Raw genomic sequence first — 24,468 nt, forward strand, 5'->3', positions numbered from 1 at the left:
TTCTCTAAGTATATTATTATGTTATCTACAAAAAGTGATAGCTTTATTTCTTCTTTGCCTATTCTAACACCTTCAACTTCTTTTTCTTCTCTTATTGCTAAAGCTAACATTTCTCGTACCATATTGAACAACAGTGGCAATAATGGACATCCTTGTTTCACCCCCGATCTTACTGGCAATGCTTCCAGTGTGTCCCCATTACATATAATGTTTTCTGAAGGTTTTAGGTAGATGCTATTTATTATTTTAAGGAAGACTCCCTTTATACCTATGCTCTCTAGTGTTTTGAACAGGAATGGGTGTTGTATTTTGTCAAAAGCTTTTTCTGCATCTATTGAGATGATCATGTGGTTTCTGTTAATTTTGGTGTTGATATGCTCACTTATGTTGATAGTTTTCCTAATATTGAACCAGCCCTGCATTCCCGGTATAAATCCTACCTGGTCATAGTGTATTATTCTTGTGATAAGTTGCTGTAATCTATTTGCTAATATTTTGTTTGAGGCACAATTTTTCAGAAAGGAAGAAAAATGAAATAATCTCAGAATATTTTCCCCACTTTCAAACACTATAACACAAAAGAACTTTCTTAAAATGTAATTTTCTTAAAGACAATAATTTACAAAGTAATTAGTGTTACAGTTAGAGAAAATGGTTTTTGAGAAATTAAAGTATTATAAATGCCTAACACAGACTAAACTTTTAAAAAGCATTTTACAATTAAATGTTTCTACCAATAATAATCAAGTATTCCAGCATCTAAAAATTTTCATTACCTTTGCTTCATCGACATAAGGAGAGAACAGTCTTGGTCGAACATATATTCCAGCATTTTTTTGACGTAACCATGCATTTGACTTTCCACCTTCAGCTGTAGGCAGCATATCTGATGGAGGAGTACTAATCAAGCTTCTCTTCAGCTTTTTAAAAAGATTAGAAATTTAGATAAATTACAGGTACTATAAACACACCATATGAACAAACTATTTTTGAACCATTAAAATGATTCAAAATCTAGGCACATAGCTAAAATGTTTACAATTTTAAAATATTTTCTAACAGGCAAAAGATGTAGCTTAAAAACAAATAAAACAAAACAAACCAAAAAACACAAAAACAAAACAAACCAAAAAAAAATGACCTCAAAACAGTTCTTTGTACCTTTGACTTTCTCTTCAATTAAGAAGGAGACAAAATCCTTTTAAAATCAGGGATGTGAACTCTAAACAAAGATGAACTGGAATAATGAATAGAACTTACTACATAAATACTATTTTTTACTGAATCAAGAATGAAACCAAAATTTCTTTTTAAAAAATGAATTGTTTTTTGTAAACTAAAAACAATTCTACTGGACTAAACCACCACAAGTTTCTGAACCAAAATACCACCTTATTTGGTTTCAGTCTGATTTAAACAAATTCCCTGCTTCTCCAACCATACTAAGTAAGTAGTCTCTGTAGGAAAGTCTAATGAGTTTTCCTTCTTTTAGTTTAACCTTTTTTAAACAAAAATTAACTTTCTTTCTTTTCCATGTCCCCCTCCTCCAAACTAGATTAAAGAAGGAAAAGAAAACCTTTGTATTACACATGCATAATGAATTATCTATTTCAAAATGTATAAGTATTTTTCCTAAGCTGCAAACTGGATGGTGGCAGTAGTCAAAGTCATAGTAATATAAACAACAAAATGATATTTAGATATGACTTTCTGGTGTAGGTAAGGTTTTAGTATTCATAGATTTTGAGTTGAGATCATCTCAAAAATCATCTAGTCCAGGGATGGGGAACCCTGTGGCCTTGAGGCCACATATGGCTCTATAGATCCTCAAGTGCAGCCCTTTGAATGAATCCCAACTTCACAGAACAAATCCCCTTAATAAAAGGATTTATTCTGTAAAATTCGGAGTAGATTCTTGTCAACACCTACATCTTCCAGATAAAGAAACTGAGGTACAAAAAAGGAAATGACTCATTCAGGATCAGAGGGTCAATTATTGTTGGGATGAAAACTTATGCCTTCTTATACTTAAGTCCTCAAGTAGAGCTGAAAATGTAATAAAATGTCTTTTTTTTTTAAACTGATCCTGATACTTTTCCTCGAACTGGGACTTATTTGAGCCCTAATGTGTGTGTGTATATATGTATGTGTGTATGTGTGTATGTGTGTGTGTGTGTGTATGTAACATATAAAATTATAATAATGTATTACTATACATTAATGTACAGCATAAAGTATACTCTTGAAAAGCATACCCAAGCTGCATTTTAACTGATTATACAACATCCTATGAACCCATATGAATAAGAGGAATTATATTTACTTGAAGAAACTAACTTTCTTTTTTTCAATGAATGGATCAAGGAGAAGAAAAACCACTTACCGCATCACTCAGGACTTCACTGTTCATAGGTAAAATATGTTCAATTCGGACAAAGGGTAAGAGAGAAGACAGTATCTCTCTAAGCTCCTCAATGTCTAGGTCACGTCTCTTTACACCTCTCTTGTTCACACTATGAGCAGTACCACTTATTAAGTTTGGTTCTGTAGGAAAGATGGAGGAAAATCAAAGTAGTATTAAAGTAAATTAGGGTTTTCAAAAGGTGAGATTTAATTTCTTTTCTAAGACTTTTATGTAAGAACATACCTTTTAATTTACAAAAACCATGTTAACACAAAGCATTTTATGAAAAGAAAAAGCTCAATACTGTGAATAGTAAAAATAACTTTTAAAGATCATTTTATATTTTATGCACATTTTGTTTCTTTGCTGCCACTTACAAAAGTAAAGAGCTATCAATATAAAAAGGAAAAAAAACGATTTGGGTTAGGGTTCTCCCCACCCCAACCTATCATTTTTGTATCTGAGTTTTATTGAAATGGGAACATCATGGTATATTTAAGTTCCTTGAGAATAGAGATTATCTCACTCTTCGAAATTGTATCCCCAGTACCTAGCTCAGTGTCTGGCACAAAGTAGGTGTATAAGATGTTTTTTGATGAATTATTTTTGGTCGCTGTAGATGTATTAACATAATTCTTAACTTGTCATATAGTTACTAAATATTTAATAGTAATAAGATACACATTAACCACTTGTGCCAACTGGAACAAAAACATCTTCATTGACACACAAATCTCAATATTGAAGCCTGACATGTTTTCTAAACATTAAACATGAATCTCCAAATGTCTACAGGATATCTCACTTCCCAAACTTTGTTAATTATCTATCACTCTAAAATTGTTCCTTTTTCTGAGCTGTCTATGGCTCCACCATTCATTCATCCTATCTCTGTGTTTGGGGTTATGTGACTCTTCACTTCTCATACTGAATAATAACTTCTAATGATTTCAATTGTATAACAATTTATAATTTGTAGCACTACTATCATACTAAAACAAGTCTTCAATATCATCCCTACAGATTATACTGCAGTAGGGTCCTAAAAGGTCTTCCTCTCTTTATTGTCACCCTTCTCATCATCATCTGCCCAGCCACTACACCCTCGCACTGCCATCTGGTCTGCCAATGCACCTACAAAACCACTGGGTCTTGCCACTGGCCCTGCTGTGCCTTCCTCTATGTATTATTTCCTCAATGTAGAATGTAAATTTCCTGAAAACAAGGGCTTCTTTTCTATTTACATCCAAAGTCATTACAGGAGAAATATCCTAAACCAGGTGTGGGTACCCACAGCCACATGTATAGGTCCTCAAGTGTAGCCCTTTGACCGAATCCAAATTTCATAGAATACCCTTAATAAAAGAATTTGTTTTATAAAATGTGGACTCAGTCAAAAGGCCACACCCAAGAAGGCCACTCGTTCTCCACTCCTGTCCTAAACCTTACTTCCAAGCAAGTTAGGCTAGTTTTTCCTTAAAAGGTTTTGAAAGAAAACAAAAACAAAAGCAAAAAAGTAAGGAACATTGTATCTACAGTCAGAGGGCCGCAGCTCAAATCCTGATTCTGCTTTTGGGCAGCTAGGTGGCGCAGTGGATAGAGCACCAGCCCTGAAGTCAGGAGGACCTGAGTTCAAATTCAGCCTCAGAACGAACACTTGACACTTATTAGCTGGGTGACCTTGGGCAAATCACTTAACCCCAACTGCACCGCTACAAAAAAAAAAAGTTCTGAAACCATCTGTCAGGCTCAGTGGGCTCAGGGTACTGACATTATTTTTTGGCCACCTAAGTACAAAACAGTTATAAGGAGCTCCAGGAGATTTCTGATACTTGTTGCACTATGATAGGCAACTTAGGCAAGGGAGCTTTACTCAACTGAAATCAATCTGAGGCATTCTCACGGCATACCCTTGTTGAATACTATTCTCTTGCTAAGGCTAGGTAAATTTCCAATTCTTAACTATAAAATGTCCAATGAGTGTTTCATTGTTCCAGAATTAAATATAAACTACCAGTGAGTTCTGAACTGGTTGGCTTAATAAATGCTTTTTCTTTCTTTCATTCATGCAAACCGCTTCCAGAAGAGACTTTAAAAAACAGATCTGGTCATGTAACACCTATGCTTAAAAATACTCAGTGCTGGCTATTATTGCCACTCAAGTTCAAGTTCAAGTTCTTCTACATGGCATTCAAACCCTTCCACAATCTGAAGCAATCTATTAGCCTTTTCGTTCTCCTCCCATACCTACCTGCCTGCCACACCTTTATTCTCTGGTCAAAACAGATTACTCTCTGGCTCTAAGACATACATTATTACGCTGTCCACATCTTAGCTCATACCGCTCATTTACTTATCCCTCTCCCCTCTTACTTTCATCTACCAATGTTATCTATTTTTTAAAGATTACCTCAAATGCTGTCTCCTCCAGGAAGCTACCCATACCCCTCTCCCCAGAAATCACACCGCACTGTTTTGTAACTTTTAATGTGTTTATCAGGAAAAATTAAAGATATGTAAGTATCTGATTTTTCTATTAGGCTACAAGATCCTTTTAGGACAGGAATAATATCTTATTTGAACTTTGTATCTCCACCAGTGCACAGCATACTGATCTGCACCTAGGCACTTAATAAATGTTTACTTTATAGTACTGTAAAATGTGAATGAACCAGAACCTTTTGCTTTATAAAATGTGATATGGAATGTCAATTTTATCTGAGCAGGAAAAAAAGGATTTTCTTTCCTCATCACGAGAAAGTGAATATTCAAGAATATCTGAGTTTACAAAATACACTGAAGGTTAAAAAAAAAGTACAACAAATTTGGGAAACTTTGTGTTTCTAATCTAGGGACCTGCATTTGTTTTTGCATTTTTTTTCTATAAAAGGGGAAACATTAATAAACAGGATCTTTGCCTCCCAGGGCTTTGGCAAATAGCAAAATTGTATTTTTACAAGTATGCTGGTTAACTATAAAAAAGAAACTTTTTTTTTCAACCTTTATCTTTTTCTTTCTCTTTTTTTTCATGAGGCAACTAGGGTTAAGTGACTTGCCCAGAGTCACACAGCTAGTTAAGTGTTATGTCTTAGGCAGGCTTTGAACTCAGGTCCTCTTCACTCCAAGGCCAGTGCTCTATCCACTATGCCACCTACCTGCTCCTGCCTTTATCTTTCTTAACCCTTAACATGTAATCTCCTTGTGCCAAGTGATCCAGGGCATGATTTTCATTTGGGGGGGGGAGGGAGAGGGGAGGAGTAGAAGTGGGAGAAAGGTTTGCTGAAATTTGATTACTTATTTATCACCCAATCCAGATTCCAGTAGCTATTATCTACTAACACTCAGGATATTTTTCCTTCTTTCTCAACAAGTTAACTGTGCTGCTCAGTTTTCCTTTCTACTACAACTCCTTCCCTCACTCTAATGGACATTTATCTACTCTGTATGTTCTGATGTCCTCTCACATACCATAATTTCTCACTCTTTTCTTACCCAGTCCACTTTAGCTACGTACAGGGATGGTCATACCCTTGATTTTGCCTTCACTCAGGAGTGCTTAATTCTTGTCCAATAACTCTGAATTTCCATCATATCATAATATTTTATCTTTCCAACTCTCCCTATGACTCATTCCTCCTAAACCTATTGTTGACCCTCAAAGTGACCTCCAATCCCTCCATCTCTCAGCACTGTAGCAAGCTATTACCATTGCTCTGACCACATTCTTCTCCCTTTCCAATCTTGACTTTTAGGGGACCTAGTTCAATTCTATTTTTGAATCCTTGGTTCCTTTGTCCTATTTCTGCTGTTTGTGTCTTGCCACGCCCCAAACCCATATTGCTCGTACCATCTTTCTCCTTTGCTTCTACTCACATGCTGCTGAAAGGAAGTTAAAAAAACTTCTGAGTGGGTCCACTATAATTTTATGCTAGCTAATCTCAAATGGAATCTGATTTCAGCAAAACAATCCTACTACTCTCTTGCAGTTGACTCCTTTTATCTTTATCATTTCTATAAGGCTTTTTTTTTGTTTCCAATTTATTTCTCTGCTAACTTTTAATGTCTTTTCCTTTGTGCTTATTTTCAGTTTGCTGGCTTTCTAATTTTAAAATGTACAATGTAGTTCATTAAACCTCTCTTTTTCTATTTTATTGATGTATGCTTGTATGGATGTGATTTTTTTCTCCTAGGGACTAAGCATCCCAGAAATTCTGGTGTGCTCTTTGGTATTATTATTTTCTTTCATACGATTAATTTCTATGATTTGTTCTTTGACTCACTCATTATTTGGGATTTCATTGTTAAGTCTTCATTTGGGTTTGTGTCTTTTATTTGTGTTCCTTGAACTGATTATTCTTTTTATTGTTGCGGTCAGTAAAGGATGTATTAACTATTCCTGTCTTTTTATATCTGTTTGAAACATTTTCGTATCCTGCTGGGCAACCAACTTTTGTAAAAGTCTGACATGGTGCTAAGAAATATGTGTATTCTTTTAGAAGTTCTACTTAGAAGATGTCGTAAGTCTTTTAGCTCTGGCTTCTCCAGCAATTTGTTCAATTCTGTTTTTTCACTTATTTTTCAAATGCTAGACTTATCTAAAACTGAGAGGGCATTGAAATCTCCTGATACTATTGTAGTATCATGTCTTCTTGTCATTCAGTTAATTTTTTTAGTTATAAATTTAGAAGTAAAGGCATTTGCAGTATTAAATTTAACACTGCCTGTGTTTTCTGAGGTTCCTTTTAGTATAACTTAGTTTCCTTATTTATCTTTATGTTGTGAATGCTTATTTTCACTCTGAAAGCATGAATGCAACTTCTGCTTTTTTGGATTCACCTGATCCACAGTAATTTCTTTTCCATCCCCTCAATTTTATTCTGTGTATGTTCCCCCCCCCGCTTTTTCTTTCTTGTAAGCAGCAGACTATGAGATTTAATTTTCTTACCCAATTGGTCACTCTTTTTTGTCTTATTCAATTGTTTAATCTAGTCACATTTAAAATTATGAGTTAGGTTTGTATTTTCCTTTATTTGCATCAAATTTTTCCCCCAAATTAAGATTTTTCTCCCTTTTCCTCTGTAAATATTTTTTATCTTTTCTGTTATTTTAGCACAATCTACTTTTAGGCAACTCTATTCCCAAAGGCTCTCTTTCCCTCAACCTTAATCATTCTTCCTTCCCATTTGTTATCCTTTTCCCTAATTTTAGAATTTTTAAAAACTTATTATTCTCTTTTTTCTTTCTTCCTTTTATCTAGTTATTTAATTCTTCCCTCCTTGTTTTTCCTTTCAGTTAAAAACTCAAGTAAAATTCTCCCCTTCAACTTGCTTTAAGTTTCTGAAATTTTCATTTTCTACATTTTTTCTTTAAAATTTTTTTCCTCTACCCTTTTCTAAAAAGAATTTCTTTCCCTCATCTTTATTATTGAGCTTCCCTTTTAGTCTATACTTTTAATCTTTGATTTATGGCCTTTATACTTATCTTAGCCCTTCTTCAGTCTCTATTACTCATGGAATTAAAGCTTCTGAGGTATCTATTTTGGGTTTCTTCTTCTAATAGTTTCTTTCTATGTTATTGCCTTGTAATCCTTCCCTTTACCCGCTTGTTCTCTTTTTCTGTTGTGCCTCACTCTAAGAGATACCAATTCCTGCAGGTGACAGAGAGAATATTGCCTCATGGCAGGAGTTTTTCCTATGTCCCTGATTGTACAATTCATTTTATTATTAACCTTTGCCCTCCCTATAGTAATTTCCCGCCTCTATGCTTAGGTACATGCTTTTCCCTCTTCTGCATGTCAGATGCCCCAGGAGCTCTAATTCCTTTTTTCCTGAGGCAGTTATGAATGGCTTAAGGACCAAATCCCAGCAGATCATAACCATTATACAATAACCATTATCTGTTTATAGAATCTCTCTCTCTCTCTCTTTTTTTTTAAGGCAGTTGGCGTTAAGTGACTTGCCCAGGGTCACACAGGCTAGTAAGAGTCAAGTGTTTGGTCTGAGCTGGATTTGAACTCAGGTCTTCCTGACTTCAGGGCTGGTGCTCTATCACTGCGCCACCTAGCTGCCTTAGAACATCTCTCTATGAGAATTTATCAGCGGTATGTCCTCTCACTACTGAAGCAAGATTTCATTATTTCTTTCTGTTTCAATCCCTCCCTTTCCCTCCTCACCCATTATCCTATAGACTCTCTTCTTCCTAAGAGACTGCAGGAGTTATTTTCTGTTGTTATTAACCTTTGACTTGATTATGGTTCGTGATAAATTCCCCTCTATCTTCTTTTTCTCCTCCTCACTTTCATATGCCCTCTTATTCTGTAATTTAGGCCCTCAGAAACACTGGTTCACCTGTAGGTGAGGGTGTTTTGAGGATTAGCCCATCACATTTCAGACCTGTTTCTACACTATCACTTGTATTTGACTTTTAGACAGAACTATCTTAATGGTATCTCTGCTGTTACCTTCTTGTTGTCTTTAGTTATTGGATTTGTTTATCTTTTTTATATTTCTATCTTCTGGGATATTTGCAAACCAAATAATCTGTTCAGGTCTGGTTTGCTTTCTAGGAATGCTTTAAATGGTTTAAAAAAATTTAAAAATCTTTTAACATTAATCCTTAGGGCATCCTGGGTTACATCTTGAGGTCCTTTGCTCTTCAGGACATATTATTTCATTCCATCCTGCAGTTTCTGGTGAATGAAGAATAATTTTGTGTTATTTGAATTTCCTTTCCTTTAGGTCTGAAGATCTTTCTCTTCCTTGCTTGCTGAATTTATTATCAGTGGAAGTGTTAACCATTTTCGGTCTTGGAGTTTGCAGCATAGGAATTTTTTTTTGATGCAATCTGTGAATTCTTTCATTTGGCACTTTATTTTCTGTATTCAAAAATTCTGGGAGATTGTCTTGTATTATTTCTTGCATTATGGAGTTGAGGTTTTTTTTCTTTTACTTAAATATGTTCTTCTGAAAGAGCTATAATACTTAAATTATCTCTAAACACAACCTGTGTTGGAGATTAATATGTTTTGTTTGTATGAAGATGATGTTTTCTTTGAACAATATTGCCTTTTGCTTTACTTCTTCCAGACTGTCTTTTACTTCTGTGTATTTGCATTTCCAAACAGCTATCTCTTTTGTTTCTGTGGTGAGGTTTGCTACCTTGGTCTCAAATTTTTCTATTCTGTCAATTTTTTCTGCTGTGCAGCTCATAAAATTCTGCTTTCATAATTTTTATTTTTTTTAAAACCATTCTGGAATACCCTATTGTGGTTCCATACTCTGTTGGGAATACACAGGGTTCTATGTCTCATCAGGTGTTGATTCATTTTCCTTTGCCCTGATATATTTATTCATAAATGCATGGACTCAGACCTGATTTGAAGGCCACATTCCCTTTTGGTTTACATTATAAGATTGAATCTGATGGTCTTGAGACCACCATGACAGTCTCTCCTTAAGGGAGGTTGTAATTACAGAATGTCTGCATGGAAATAATTGTCATAAGATGAGGCCTGATGGTTTGCCACTCTCCGAAGTGCACCTTAGAGCATACCCACCTCCCCCTCCAGTGGGGGCGTAACTTCCTGGTGGAGCACCTCCTTTCTGTTGAACGAACCCATGTCTTTATGTTCCTCAAGGCAGTACTGCCTTCATGTGAGTTATACGCTATGTTAGTGTGTTATGTCTGAATTGTATATTGGGCTCCCTTTTACCTCATCTCTGGTGTTTGCAATAAAGCTTTGTACTGAAGTGATTCCCATTGTTTCACATGTAATTCTCTGCATCCGAACTCATTAAGGAGTTGTTTAACCCAATGTCCCTGGCTGGTCCACAGGATTCTCATTAGGCATAAATAAACTGGATACCTGGACAAGGACTTAAGCTACTGACAGGTACACCTACACTGGGGGAATGACACTGTAAGCCCAGCTGTAGAAAGCAAAGGTCAACAGGAGAACCCTACATCCTTCCAAGAGGAACTCCCTTATACCAGAGGACTGTTAGAAAATTTTATCTGTATATGTTCAAGATCTTTGACTGCATTTTCCTCCTCTTGAGATTTTTGGTAATTTAAGGTTTTTCCATCTTATATTTATATACTCTATTGCTCACTTTCAGACTTTCTCTCCTTTGATACAGGTTTCCCCTAGAGGATAACTCATCCTGTTTTCACATTGGGCAATTCATATTTCACTGGCCTCAGCCTCTGTTGCAATTGACTTTGGAGGATGGGGAGGGGAAAGGAACGGGGGACAACAAAACTGGTCCCAACTAGATGGTGGCCTCTCTTCCTCAGACATGGTGGAGTGCCACACAGTTCCCCCCTTTCCTCCACATATATCCTGTCCTACGTCTCTCTCTGTTGTAGCACCGAACACTGCCACACTGCTCTCCTAGCCAGGAGAAGCGTCTGCTTTCTCATGCTCTGGGGACAGAGGCAGAGTTGACTTCTTTTGAAAACACGTGTCGGCTTGTGCAGCCCTGCTAGACAGAGCATGGTAAGTAGTGTGGGAGGGGGTGCTAAGTGATTTGCTTTTTCTGCTAATTTATCAGGTTGTTATCTCTTTGGAGAAGTCTGACCAGCTGATCTGTCTAGTACTCCCATCCTGCTGGCCATGTGACTGACTCTACAATCCCACTCAACACAACAGTTCTTCCAAACCTTTATTCCTCTCCCTGAGCCTTCCATGACACTAATCATCTGTCTACTGAGGAACTTAGTGCATACTTCACTGGAAAAATTAAGGCTACCTATCAAGAGCTTGGTCTTCTCTCATCTCATATTATTCCAACATTATCCCCCCACAAATTGTACAAATGACCCGTGGTAATATCCTGGGTTCTCTTCTCTTTTCTCTCTATACTTTCTCCCCTTTGATGATCTCATGAGTTTCAATGGGTTTAATAATCTCTCTGCAGGTGATTCACAGATCTTTATATCTAGCCTGAGTTTCTTTCCTTAGGTTTACTCCCAAATCACCCAAATCACCAACTGCCTTTTAGCCATCTTGAAATGGATATCTTGATATATCTCAAACTCAACACGTCCACAACAGATTATGCCCTGTCCTCAACCTCCTCTTCCCAACTTCCTATTAGAGATACCACCATCCCTTTTCATTGTTGTTAAGTTGTTTTACTCATGTCCAACTCCCTGTGAGCTCATTTGGGGTTTTTCTTGGCAAAGATACTGGAGTGGTTCCACTTCCTTCTCTACCTCACTTTACAGATGAGGAAGCTGAGGCAAACAGGGTCAAGTACCCTGCCTAGGGTCACAGAGCTAGTAAGTGTCTGAGGCCAGATCTGATCTTAGGAAGTTGAGTCTTCCTGATTCCAAGCCCAGTGCTTTACGCATTGTGCCACCTAGCTGCCCTCATCACCCTTCTAGTCATCGACTGTGGTGTAATTTATGACTTTTTTCTCTTGATCACTCCATACATCCAATCAGTTGCCAAATCTTGTACTTCCTCTACATTATATCTCAGTACTTCAGGGGTATGCTAGTAAAATGTTTAACAACTAGTTGGGGGGGGGGGAATGTATGCATAAATACACCCTTAAGTTTAAACTGCACTATTAATATTTTCTTCATCACTTTCTTAAGACGATAAAACAATGAGTTGTACCGTCACTTGTAGTTTTTGCCAATTTTCCTGTGTAAATGCTTATACAAAAATTAACAATTAGCATCTTCAGAACCAGTAGGAGCTGGTTCCAATATACCCTGCCTTTCTTTCACCTAATACAATAACCACCCTAGTTTTGGTCCCTAGATGCTTATCATCCCTTGTTTGGATTAAAAGTCCTCAAGGGTCTCTCCACTCTAATCCATCCTCCATACAGCTTCCAGGGTGAATTTTCTAATGTGGCCTGACCAAGTCACTCCCTCCACCACCTGGTGCCACATTTACTCCATCTCCGTGTCTTGCATTGGATGTTTTCTGTGTCTGGAATGTTCTGTCTTCTAATCTCTGATTTTTAAAATTTCTTGCTGCCATAAGACTCAGGTCAAACACCTGTAGGATGCTACTTGACTGAAAGGTGAATTAATAGACATGAGACTTATTTTCAAATATTTAGAAAATGATGCCTATACATCATTGTATACTTTCACATCACTCTAGGACACTCTCACAGTCCATTTGAACAAGCAAATCAATATTTACTAAAGGACCTACAGGATATATAGAATATATAAAATAAACTTGGAAATTACTAAATATAGCTTACTTCTCTTCCCTTCACTGAAAATAAAAGAAATTCCTATATTTTCTCACAAATTCTTTGTGCTGGACAAATATATTAGTGCCTATACTGAAGGGTGATATGTAGTATTACATGTAAGTATACTTCTGAATAGAACAATAAAAAGTACTTTGTGAGCATATTTTCTTAAAAACAAAAACAAAAACCCTCTTACCTCTGTCTGCTATTCTTTTCATCAACTGATGTTCACCCCATTTAATAAGGTATTTAAGGATATCTTGTTCACTTGCCTACAATGCAAATATATATAGTATTTTTATCCAAGCGAATTTTCTTAAGAAATATACATTCCATCATTTTATGACATACTATACCATCACAGACAAAAGGAAATGAACAAATAGAAAGTCAATATTAGAACTAAGGTACAACAATTGTTTTGAGACAATAAGAATCAATTCCAGAAAGATAAGGTCATATATAGAGAGATTATAAGAAAAAAGGTTCTCATAGCCAGTCATTTAACTGTTATTGGTGATTTTACTTTTTTCATCCTGAGTAGCAGAGGCTGCATTCCAAAAAAGGTACGCTAATCTGATAACTGGCAAAAGGCCCTTCATGCACTGGGTGTTTAAAGGAATGTACCAACTTTGTATGCTATAAAAGTTCAACCTGTTTTTTGTACTTTCAACCTAATTTTCAACCTAATTGTTGTACTTTCTAGAAAAAGCAACTCATTCCAAAACCAATCACTGAAACAACTGAACTATTCTTACTTCTCATATACCTGTATATTTTATACAAAATATCAATGGATCACGAAATTGCTGAATAGAATTTTCAATAAGCAGATATAGGGCACAAATAAGAAAGGATTTGCTTTATATGAGAGGTAATATTTGCATTAAAAAAAGAGATTCAAGACCACTGAATAAGATAAGGCAATTTTATGGACCAAGTGCAAATCAAAAATCAGATGGTTCAATATAAAATTTTAGTAAAATTAATAAAACTAGTTAGCAACACTCACACAGTAAAATGGCCTGTATGTACTGCCAATATGGGATGGGATCCAAGGAAAAACTCTCCCTGCATATCTACTTAATCACTAAGACAAACTTAAAAGTATTATTAAGGTAAGGTAAGGCAAACAGAAAATTTTGTATTTTAGCAAACTAGAATGAATTTGGAATTTTTGTCATTAATTGATTTAGTCACCTCTATTTATTCTAAATCAATAATAACCACATATTAAGCCTAAATCTTCCTTTTGTCTTAGTCCTGGTGACTTATGCCCCTACAAAGAAATTTCCTACACTATTCTAAAAATAGGAAACTGATGTATTATAATCATGTAAGTATGGGAACCAATAATCTAGTGTTTTCTAAACACACACATGCCACAACTCCTTTTAGGGTTACATTGATCAGACACATGCCTGTGCACAAGGCTACACCTGAACAACTGAAAGAACACTCTCCTCCTTTGTATGAATCTGCTGAGGGTATCTTTTTGTTAGTTAATGATAGCTTGTAGTGCAAAAAACATTGGATGGGATATTTGGACACCAGGACTGTAATCTAGAATGGCAAAGCATTTTACCTTTTTAGCCTCCTTTATCTCCTCTTCAAAGACAGTTTCTAAAGGGAACGTTATAATGATGTGAGAATAATTAATTACCTGTAAGTAGTCAGACTGGATAGCAATAAGAAGATGATCTTTGCTGAGTTCATAAAAAACATCCGAAATCATGACTTGAGTAAATTCCTCACAGAGGAAATGTAAAGCTTGTCTGTGCACCCACTTGGAGCCATACGGATGAGAACTCCACTTGAGGATAGCAATTAAGGTATCTAATGAGATGCTCTCGGCAATAATATCCTCACAGCCTAAAAGAAAATGCAAATATTTATCACTGAACATAAATATACAAGGTATTAAATATGAGTAGAACTTTCAGAACTGTTAATATCACATAAGTCAAAAAGTGCCAACTAAACCTGATAGAATAACTATCATTACTTGAAAATGGTCAGAAATGTCTACCCTGTTCAAAAGAAAACAGAAGGAGGAGGAGTAGAATAATACTATTTATCAAGAAGGTATTCTCTTATTTGGAAGTCCACAAACCTGAGGGAGGATCACGTCATAAAGTATTTAATAGAAACAAGTTAGCTTTTTGCCAATATACTTCAGAGTATTGAGCTATGAAGAAGAAATAGATGATACTTTCTGGAAACTGATTATAGAAACAATATAAATAAAAGCTATGATAGTGTTAAGGGAATAACACTATCTGAACATTTGCTATGTCTCATTCTGGTAAAAAAAAGATCACATTACAAATTCTGAGACACCAAATTATCAGTAAGACAAACCAAAAAGAGGAAATGAGAAGAAATGCTATCTTGGACTTAATTCTAATTGACAACAATTCTAAATAAAACTGCTGGACAAAATATAATTTAAGGGGGCAGCTAGGTGGCACAATGGATAGAGCACCTGCCCTGAAGTCAGGAGGACCTGTGTTCAACTCCGGCCTCAGACCAAACACTTGACACTTACTAGCGGTGTGACCCTGGGCAAGTCACTTAACCCAGTTGCCTAAAATAAATAAATAAAAATTATAATTTAAGGAAACTTGGGAAAAAATGATCACGTCCCTAACTGCTGGAGGAAGAGAAAACCAAGCATAGTCAGATATACATATATAGAGAGAGAGCTTAGTTTTCAATAAAGATCTCAAAAATTTCTGAAAGATAAGGTTAAGATCTGAGATTCAAAGACTTAATTTACTAAATGCTTTCTGTGTGCCAAGGCACAGCGGAAATGCAACAACCAAGAATATATTCTCCCTGTTCTCAATGGGCCTACAATCCAGTAGAGGGGGTAAGTATAATATTTACAGTACAGGAAAGATAAAACAAATGCTATTAAGAGATACAAAGTACAGTACTCCAGAATTTTAGAGGAGGGTGAGATTACTTCCAGCTGGTGGGACGACGTTAGATCAGGTTTCAGGGAGGATTTGGTATTTAGTTGGGCTTTGAAGAACGAAGATTTTATAGGCAGGGATGAGAGAAAGGAATGACATTAACAAAGGCACAGAACATATGTTTGAAAATTACTGACTGATCGGTTGTGAAAAGCATATACTCTATCCTGAGCAGGGGGTAGTGTGGGATAAAGCTGGAAAAGCAGGTTGCAGTTAGAATATGGAATACAGACTTCACTTTAGAGGAGGGCCTTCTTGACTGTTCATCATCCACAGTACTCTATTTCTGGCCTCCGGGCCTTCCCTCCCTTTTAGGCTCAGTTTAAGTGCCACCTTCTGCATGAAGCCTCCCTCTGACCCCCAATACCTTGTGTATACTTACATACATACATATTATACATATCTCAACAAGAATGTAAGTAAAGCTCTGTTAGGGCAGGGACTGTTTTGATTTTTGTCTTTATATCCTTAATGCCTTACATCCAGCCTGAAATATAATAGGCACTTTAAAATGCCTATTATATTATTTTATATTTTTATATCATTTTTTAAATGCTTGCTGGCTGACTGAATGGAAAACTAATTTTTTTTCAAAAGGCTATCACAGTGATGCCTTTAGGAATAATAAGAAAGGGACAAAGGTAAAGGAGAACTCGAAGATAAAATTATGGGACTTGGTCTTTGAATTAATTGAGGACGAAGTAAGGGGAAAAGTCAAAGACAAATTTAAGGTTTAAGATTGGATATCTGGTATCACTGACAAAAATCGATATAAGGAGGAGCTGATTTGGGATGAACATGAAGAAAGGAGAAATATGACTGTGGTTTTGGATCTGTTGAATTGGAAATGCTGGTGGGAAAGTCAAATTCAGCTGTCCTGTTGAAAATGCAAGACTAGAACTTAGAGGCTGGGACAGATAATGACTTGGAGAAGATAAGTTCATCTGAATATGGGTAACAGTGGTAGCTCTAAGAATGTATGTTATCATTAAAAGGGAAGTGGGGGAGGTGATAGGGGAGGGAGGGAGGCAGAGAGAGGAGAGAGAGGGAGAGAGAGAGAAGAGAATTTAAGTTACAACGTTAGGAAATGCTCATATCAAAAGACAAGTGAAATAGAGTCGGCAAAGGCTACAGAAGACACACCAAGAGGCAAAGAATAGGCATACTACAGTACCATGGAAGCTGAGAGAGTAAAATTTCAGTAAGAACAGGGTGACAATAATGTGGAAAGAGTTTTTACAACTTCATATTTATAAGGGATATCACACTTTTTGCCTTCTCAATGGGTGGGGAAGGGAGAGAATTTGGAACTGAAAAAAAATTAAGTAATTAAATGCACACATAAAGAATGGGGTGAATGACAAATGTCAAATGCTAAAGATAATTAAAGAAAAATGAGGACATGAGGAAACCACTGGAATTGACAATTAGGAAGTCTTGACCTTCAAGGAAACAATTTCAACAGTATGACGAGGGCAAGTTAAACTGCAAAGGTTTAGTTAATGCAGGCTACTTTAGAGATGTATGTCAGCTAAAAGGAGAAGAAACATAAAACAGTATCTTTAAGAATTAACAGTCATGGCAAATTGGCAAAGGTGATTAAAATCAAATACAATCAACACTAAAGGGGGAGTATGGCGGGCAGCTGGGCTACAGGAAGATAGGAATATTAATGCACTGTTGGTAGAGCTGTAAACTGGTTTAACCATTCGAGAACAATTTGGAATTACAAAAAAAGTAACTAAAATATTCATACTCTGACCAAGAGATCCCACTGTTAGGCGTATGCAACATAAAAAATAATAGCTAATATTTATATAGTGCCTTAATGTTTACAAAGTGCTTTACATATATTATCTTATTTTGATCCTCACAAGTCTGTGAGATAGATGTTTTGTCTCCATAGTTATATTACAGACGAGGAAAATGAGAATCAGAGGAAAAGCTGATTTGCCCAAGGTCTGCTAGTTTGCTTGATATAATACTTGAGCCCAAGTCTTCCTACTACATACAATTAAGTACTCCATTCACCACTTCATGCTGCATCCTGTTCCAAGGGGGTCAAGGGCAGACAGAAAGATCTCTTGTGAATCCTGTATATGGTATATGTCTCTATATCAAAACATTCATAATAGCACTTATTGTGCTAGCAAAGAGCTGGAAATAGGGTGACTACTCATTACAGAATGGCTGAACCAAACATGGTACATAAATGTAACTGAATATTACTGGACCATAACAAATTGTAAATATGGAGAATATATGAAAATGTGTGAAATAAGCAGAACCTTGAAAACAATTTACCCGAATGTTTATAACAATGTTAATGAACAGCTGCGTGACCCTGGGCAAGTTATTTAACCCCAAATGCCTAAAAAAACCCAATGTAAATGAAACGAATAAGGAACTTGAACGCTTTTTTTTTTGGTGAAGCAATCAGGGTTAAGTGACTTGCCCAGGGTCACACAGATATTGAGTATCATGTGTCTGAGGCCACATTTGAACTCAGGTCCGTCCTCCTGACTCCAGGGCCAGTGTTCTATCTAACAATGCACCTAGCTGCCCTTTGAATGCTTTGTAACCATAAGCAAGGAGAAAATGCAACACTTTCCATTCTTTGTAGAGGTGGAGGCTCAGAGATGTGGAATGCAGAATAACCTGTCAAAGAACAGTCAGTCAGTCCACATGCATTCATTTAGTGCTTACTTAGTGCCAGGCATTGTGCTATGGGCTGGGCATGCAAAGAATGGCCAAAAAAAAAAAGTAAAAAAAGTTCCTACTTCAAGGATCAATTAGAGATAATTAACATAGGGAAGGCACTAGCATAAAGGGGGATCAGAAAAGGCTTCTGGTAGAAGGTAAGTTTTTAGCTGGGATTTGAAGGAAGCCATGGATGGCAGGAGGTGGAAAAGAGGAGGGAGAGCATTCCAGGAATAGGAGATAGCCGGCGAAAATGCATGGTCAGGAAATAGTTAAAGGAAGAGCAAGGAGGCCAGTGTCGCTGGCTCATCGAGTATATAAAGGAGACTAAGGTTTAAGAAGAATGGAAAATTAGAAAGGGACTAGGTTATAAATTATTTTCAGAGCCAAACAGGAATTTTTATTTGATCCTGGAAGTGACAGGAAGGCATTGGAATTTATTGGGGGGGGAGGGAGCACTGTTGGGGCAGGATGGGGTAACATGATCAGATCTGCACTTCAGAAAAAAATCAATCCGTTAGCTGACTAAAGGACTGGAGTGAGGAGAGACATGAAGCAGGAACACTAACCAGTAGACTAATGCAATAGTCAAGGGGTGAGATGAGGACTTGCGCCAGTATGGTAGCAGTACCAGAGGAAAGAAGGGGGTACAAAGGAAAAATAAGACTTGGAAGCTCATTCGATATAGAGGTGAGAGATAGTGAGGAGTCAAAGATGACAACTAGGTTGTGAGCCTAGGTGTCTGGGAGAATGGTGGTGTCATTAATAGTAACAGGGAAGGTAGGAAAAGGTGAAAGCTTAGGGGGATAGATGATGAAATGAATTTTGGATATGTTATGTTTAAAATGTCTACAGGACATACAATTAGAAATACACAAGAGACAACTGGAAATGAGGAAAGAACTGGATAAACCGATCTGAGAATTATCTGCATAAAGATAAATGAATCCCTCAGGAGCTAATAATATTACCAGGGGAGAAGAGTGAAAGAGGAACAGAGCCTTGGCGGGGACACCCATAGTTCATAGGCATGACTTAGATCTAGTAAAGAGAGAGAAGGAGTGGTCAGACAGGTAGGAGAACCAGGAGAGAACTGTGTCACAAAAAACTAGAGAGAAGACAGTATCAAGAGGAAAGGAGTCACTGACAATGTCAAAGGCTATAGAGGGATCAAGAAGGATGAGGAATGAGAAGAGGCCATTAAGTTTGAAGATTAATAGTAAAAAACAATTTTTGGTAGGCTAGGGGAGACCTATTTGTAGTCAGAACAAGAGACAGAAGACAGATAGGAAGAATTAAAATGTGTGTTTGAGGGAGGATGCCTGATGAAACAAAGAATTCAAGAAATCTAGCCTTGAGAACATAAGGGAATTTTTTTCTTTTTAAGATAGGAGGATAGTAGAGGAAAAAGAGAAGTTCTGAAATGAAGGAAGTTGCAGGAATTCCTACAAGACAGTCTCAATCTCTATAAATGAAAGAGAAATGGGGATATGGGAATTTGAGGCCTCAAGTGGTTAAGAACAGTTAACAGGAGGATATTAATAAGGAGCCAAAAAAGGACTGCAGAATAGTAGTAAAGAACAGTGCAGCAAATCAGCTGAGATTCCATCCAGCAATGATTAGCAAGTATATGTAAGACTGGGCACTGGCAAGACACGAGCAAATAAATGGTCAAAGGGGTGAGGGATTCTAGAGCAGGATTTCTTAAACTTTTTCCACTCGCTACTCACAATCCCACATGGGGTCTTAAACCCAGTTTAAGAACCACTGTCTAAAGCAGTAGTATGTGTATCATGGTAATGATTATGAGGTCTCTGGGCTGGATAGGGAGACAAGTGAAGTCTCTAGGCTGGATAGAGGTGAATGTGAAAGACTAGAGGATATAATAAAAACAAGGTTCAGTAGCAGTGGCACATAAAAATAACATGGAAGCCATGGTTAGAGAAGGGAATGAGATCTTGGGAGTGATGTGTTGATCATCAGGTCTAAAGTATGGTTAAGCTAGGTGGAAGAAATGAAAGTACGGAGGTTAAGGACTCAGAACATTAGAAGAGATTAAAAAAAAAAGAAGAGATCCATCAACATGGAAGTTGTAGTCAAAAGAATGACTGCAATAAGATTGAGAGAGAAAGCTTAAATTAGATGATGAAAATATACAAATCAGATTTGGAAGTCTATATACTAAGATATGCAAGAACCATACGAATCTAACTTCAAAATATTCGTAGAAATAAAGACCTAAGTAATAGCAGAAATATTAATTGCTCATGGCTAGACTGAGTTAATGTAATAAAAACTATAATACTATCTAATTAAATTACTCATTCAGTGCTGTAACAATCTAGCAAAAGATTATTTTATGGATCTAGAAAAAAATAAGGAAATTTGATTGGAGGAACTAAAGGTCAAGAATCTTAAAGGAAGCAATGAAAAAAGGTGGGAAAGGGAGTCTAGAAGCCCTCACCTTCTGAAAGAGCTGATTGACTTAAAATAAAAAATGAGGCATATATATTTTAGGCATGACCAAGGTGGAAATTTGTTTTACTGGATGTTGGCTGTTGTCGTTCAAAGAGAGTATAACCAATTTAACCTTAAGACTTGATCAACAAAATAACCCAATTGTGATTCCAGAAGATCAAGGATGAAGAACACTACTCATTTCCTGACAGAGAGAATGGTGGTATACCCAGAGTGTAGGATGAGCCATTGGTATTCTGGACATGGCCAATGCTCGAATATGTTTTGCTATGTTTTTTCCCCAATAAATGGAGAGGAGAAGAAAGGAAGAAGAAATATTTTTGTCAATTAAAAAAACATTAAAAAAAAAGTAGGCTGGAGTCAGATTTTGAGGGGCTCTAAACACCAGAAAAATTATAATTTTATCCTAGAGGCAAAAAAACACAGGAGCCACTGAAGCTTCTTAAGGAGAGGAATGAAATGGTCCTAAAAAGCAGAGACTGTTTCCTATTTTTATTTCTATCACCTAACATATGGTAAGCACTTAATAAATGCTTGAATAAATGCTGAAGTTGCAAAGAGCAGATTCAATTTGATGTAATGAAAAATCTACTAACAAGTAGACATATAGACCTCTAAGCAAAAGCCAAATGACCACTTACTGGGGATATTGTAGAGGGGTTCCTGTTCAGATGTAGGTTGCTGTAAATGGCCTGTGAAGACCCACATTCTGTGGTTCTGTGAAAGTAAGGAATTAATAATCTATCTAGTCAAGGAATATCAAGAGATGAAATGTTACATCAAAAGAACGAGCTCCCTGTAGCTGTAAATGTTCAAGTACAGATTTCACTGATAATTTTCCAGAGATGCTATAGAGTTATTTCTGAGTGAGCAGGCTGCTAATTTCAAAGGTCCCTTACTACTCTATGAAAAAAAAATTTAGACTCACGTAAGAGATTAATCTGTAATATCAGCTAAAATGCTTAGGAACAGAAGATCAATACAACTTACAGGTCATCAACTATGCAGATTTAAGTTAGGACTACATGGACTATTTCCCTAATTATTTTGTCAATAATATGATGACAGATTGAAATGATTAAATTACTATTTCCTAGGCTAGGCTAGTCTTCAAACAAAAGACATTGCTGGGCTAAATTTTAAGTCCTTCCAGCTTAATGGAACCTAAAAGAGATTAGGTTCTGGTAAAGAAGCCTTCATGTCTCAATATGGCAAAGCAATGGTACTTTAGTGGAAGGAAGAGATGACACACATATATAAAAAAGTTAATATAATGTAGCAAATTATAAGTGTCAAATGAGGAACAGATTGGGAAGAGATGTGCCTAATTTTTAACTAGTACTTAATTTAGCTTTAACATTTGGTTATGGATCAAGATAGTATTACTTCCCTTAAGAGTCAAGTTATTGTGTTAACCTGGGGGGAGGTTAACTGGAACCATCTGAGGCAGATTCAAATGAAAACACATGTCCTCAATTATCCTAGGAATAGGACCACAGAAATATGAATTGTTTCAGGTAGGAATGCCAGCAGATAAGAGACTGGCTGTTCTTGACAACTGTGGCTTTTAATGATAGAGTAGCAAAATGTTTGAGTCAAGTCCCAGTGCTTTAAATGAGAAGAAAACAACTAAGCAGAGAGACAGCCAATGTAGAACTATTATAATGAATTAAGAAACAAAGAATACTAAAAATTATTTTTCTTTTGCTGTACTTGATACTCACTGTTTTACCTATTTATACATATAAACATATCTATGTATTTTATGTTTTAGGTCAGTTACTGATTTTAAAAATTCCAGTAATTTCTGTAAATATTACCCCTTATGGAAGAACTCCATTTTAACAAAAAAATTTAAGCAAAAACAATCAGTACATTGACCACAAAGGATAATGTATATAATGTATACAACATTCTGCCCAAGAAGACCCTTGCATCTCTGCCAAGAAAAAGGCAAGTTTCGTTCTTTCCTCATGCCATTCTAAGTTTTTCAATTTCTCAGAATTGTTTCCTTTTAATGATCTTTCCATTTTCCATTGTTGCAGTCATTGTGTATATTGTTCTCTTGCTTCTGTTTATTTCACTCTGTATCAGTTGACATAGATTTTCCTGTTTCTTTGCAATCCTAATACTCAACACTTCTTATTGCACAACATATTCCATTAGATTAATGCATCAGTTCAGCCATTCCCCAATAAATGGGTGCCCATTTTGTTTCTAGTTCTTTGCTAACATAAAAGGTGCTGCTATGAATATCTTACACACATTGGAACTCTGTTTCTTTTACATGTCTGTAGGGTACATACCTGACAGCGGGATAACTAAATCAAAGTTTAGTCACTTAAAAAAAAACACACACCAAAAAAAACAAACATGGTTTCAAACAGGCATCCAGAATGAATCAATTCAATTCAGAGTCCCACAGACAAAATGAATGAGTATGCCTGTCTTCCCACAGGACCAACCCTGCCTGTTTCTGTTTTTTCGGTTATCTTTGCCAATTTGTATGGTATGACATAAAACCTCAGAGCTGCTTTAGTTTGCATTTCTTTAGCTACTAGAGATTTGGGGGATGTTTTTATGTTGTCACTTCTGATTTCCAATTCTTCTGAAAAGTATGTGAACTGCTTCATATTCCTGATAATCTCCTGGGGAATGCTCTCTGTTAATCTGTGACAGTTCCATATATAATTTTATTATATTATATAAAGTAAAATATGTAAATGTTTTGTTTTAATCAATCAAGATACACTTTCTCACCTTCCCTCCTCTCACTTCAGCACATAAGAACAAAACCCACTACCAAACACATAGTTAATCAAAACAAATTTCCATTGACTATACAGAAAGTCATATCAGTCTGCATTCCAAGGCCTTCACCTCTCTATCAGGAGATGGGCAGCACATTTCATCATTAATACTCTGGAATCCTGGTTGGTCATTCTGCTGATAAAGAGTTCAGTATGAAAATATTCCATCACATTTATATACTATAATTTATTCATCAGTTCTCCAATTTATGAGGACCCCTCAATTTCCCATACTTTTCAAGAAAGAGCTACAAATATTTCTGTACACGTTTAATTCTTAAATCTCCCCCTCCCTTAATCTACCATCTTTCTAATTTCTTTCCCCATTTCCCTCTTATTTTCCTTTTGAATGAAATGTACTTTTGTACCCACTCTTTCTGTGCGTATTCTTTGTTCTTTTGACCAGTTCAGATGAAAGGTAGATTCAAGGGTCAGCTACTCCCTGATATGCCCTCCTTGTTTGCTTAGAAGTTTACTTATGCACCCTGGCGTAATCCTCTTCCCTTCCCTTTCCTTAAAATCACCAAGACACAATGGAATCACTGCTAGGCCTTGTTTAATTCGACTCCCTCTATGAGCCTTGATGATAATAGGGTTCAGAGGGAACATGTTTTATCCCCCCCCATTAGAAGGTAAGTAAGCATTCATCCTTGCTTAGTTCTCTATCTTGTTCATCTGTGTGTGTTTCTTGAATTTAAACTTCAAAGTTTCTCCACAGCTCTGTTCTTTTCACCCTGTAGCCTGGATAAATTGTTCTTGGCTGTAAGCCTATATACTTTGCTCTCTGGAATATCATTTTCCAAGTATTCCACTCCTTTATGGTGGTGATTGCTAAATCATGTATGATCCTGCCTGGGCTCCTCACTATTTGAATT

At 36.4% G+C, this 24,468-nt stretch overlaps 1 protein-coding gene across 1 annotated transcript in view; it reads right to left on the reverse strand.

Moving 5' to 3' along the window:
* The window catches only part of BTBD7 (BTB domain containing 7), a 95,691-nt gene that overhangs the window by 19,505 nt on the left and 51,718 nt on the right, over positions 1-24,468 (reverse strand). Inside the window, 4 exon segments of the mRNA XM_078151417.1 lie at positions 777-920; positions 2,384-2,544; positions 12,824-12,899; positions 14,291-14,499. Coding sequence (XP_078007543.1) covers positions 777-920; positions 2,384-2,544; positions 12,824-12,899; positions 14,291-14,499 — 590 coding nt within the window.

The sequence above is a fragment of the Phascolarctos cinereus genome, unplaced genomic scaffold, assembly GCF_003287225.1.
Source record: "Phascolarctos cinereus isolate Bilbo 61053 unplaced genomic scaffold, phaCin_HiC Scaffold_3;HRSCAF=262, whole genome shotgun sequence".
Taxonomy (NCBI): Eukaryota; Metazoa; Chordata; class Mammalia; order Diprotodontia; family Phascolarctidae; genus Phascolarctos; species Phascolarctos cinereus.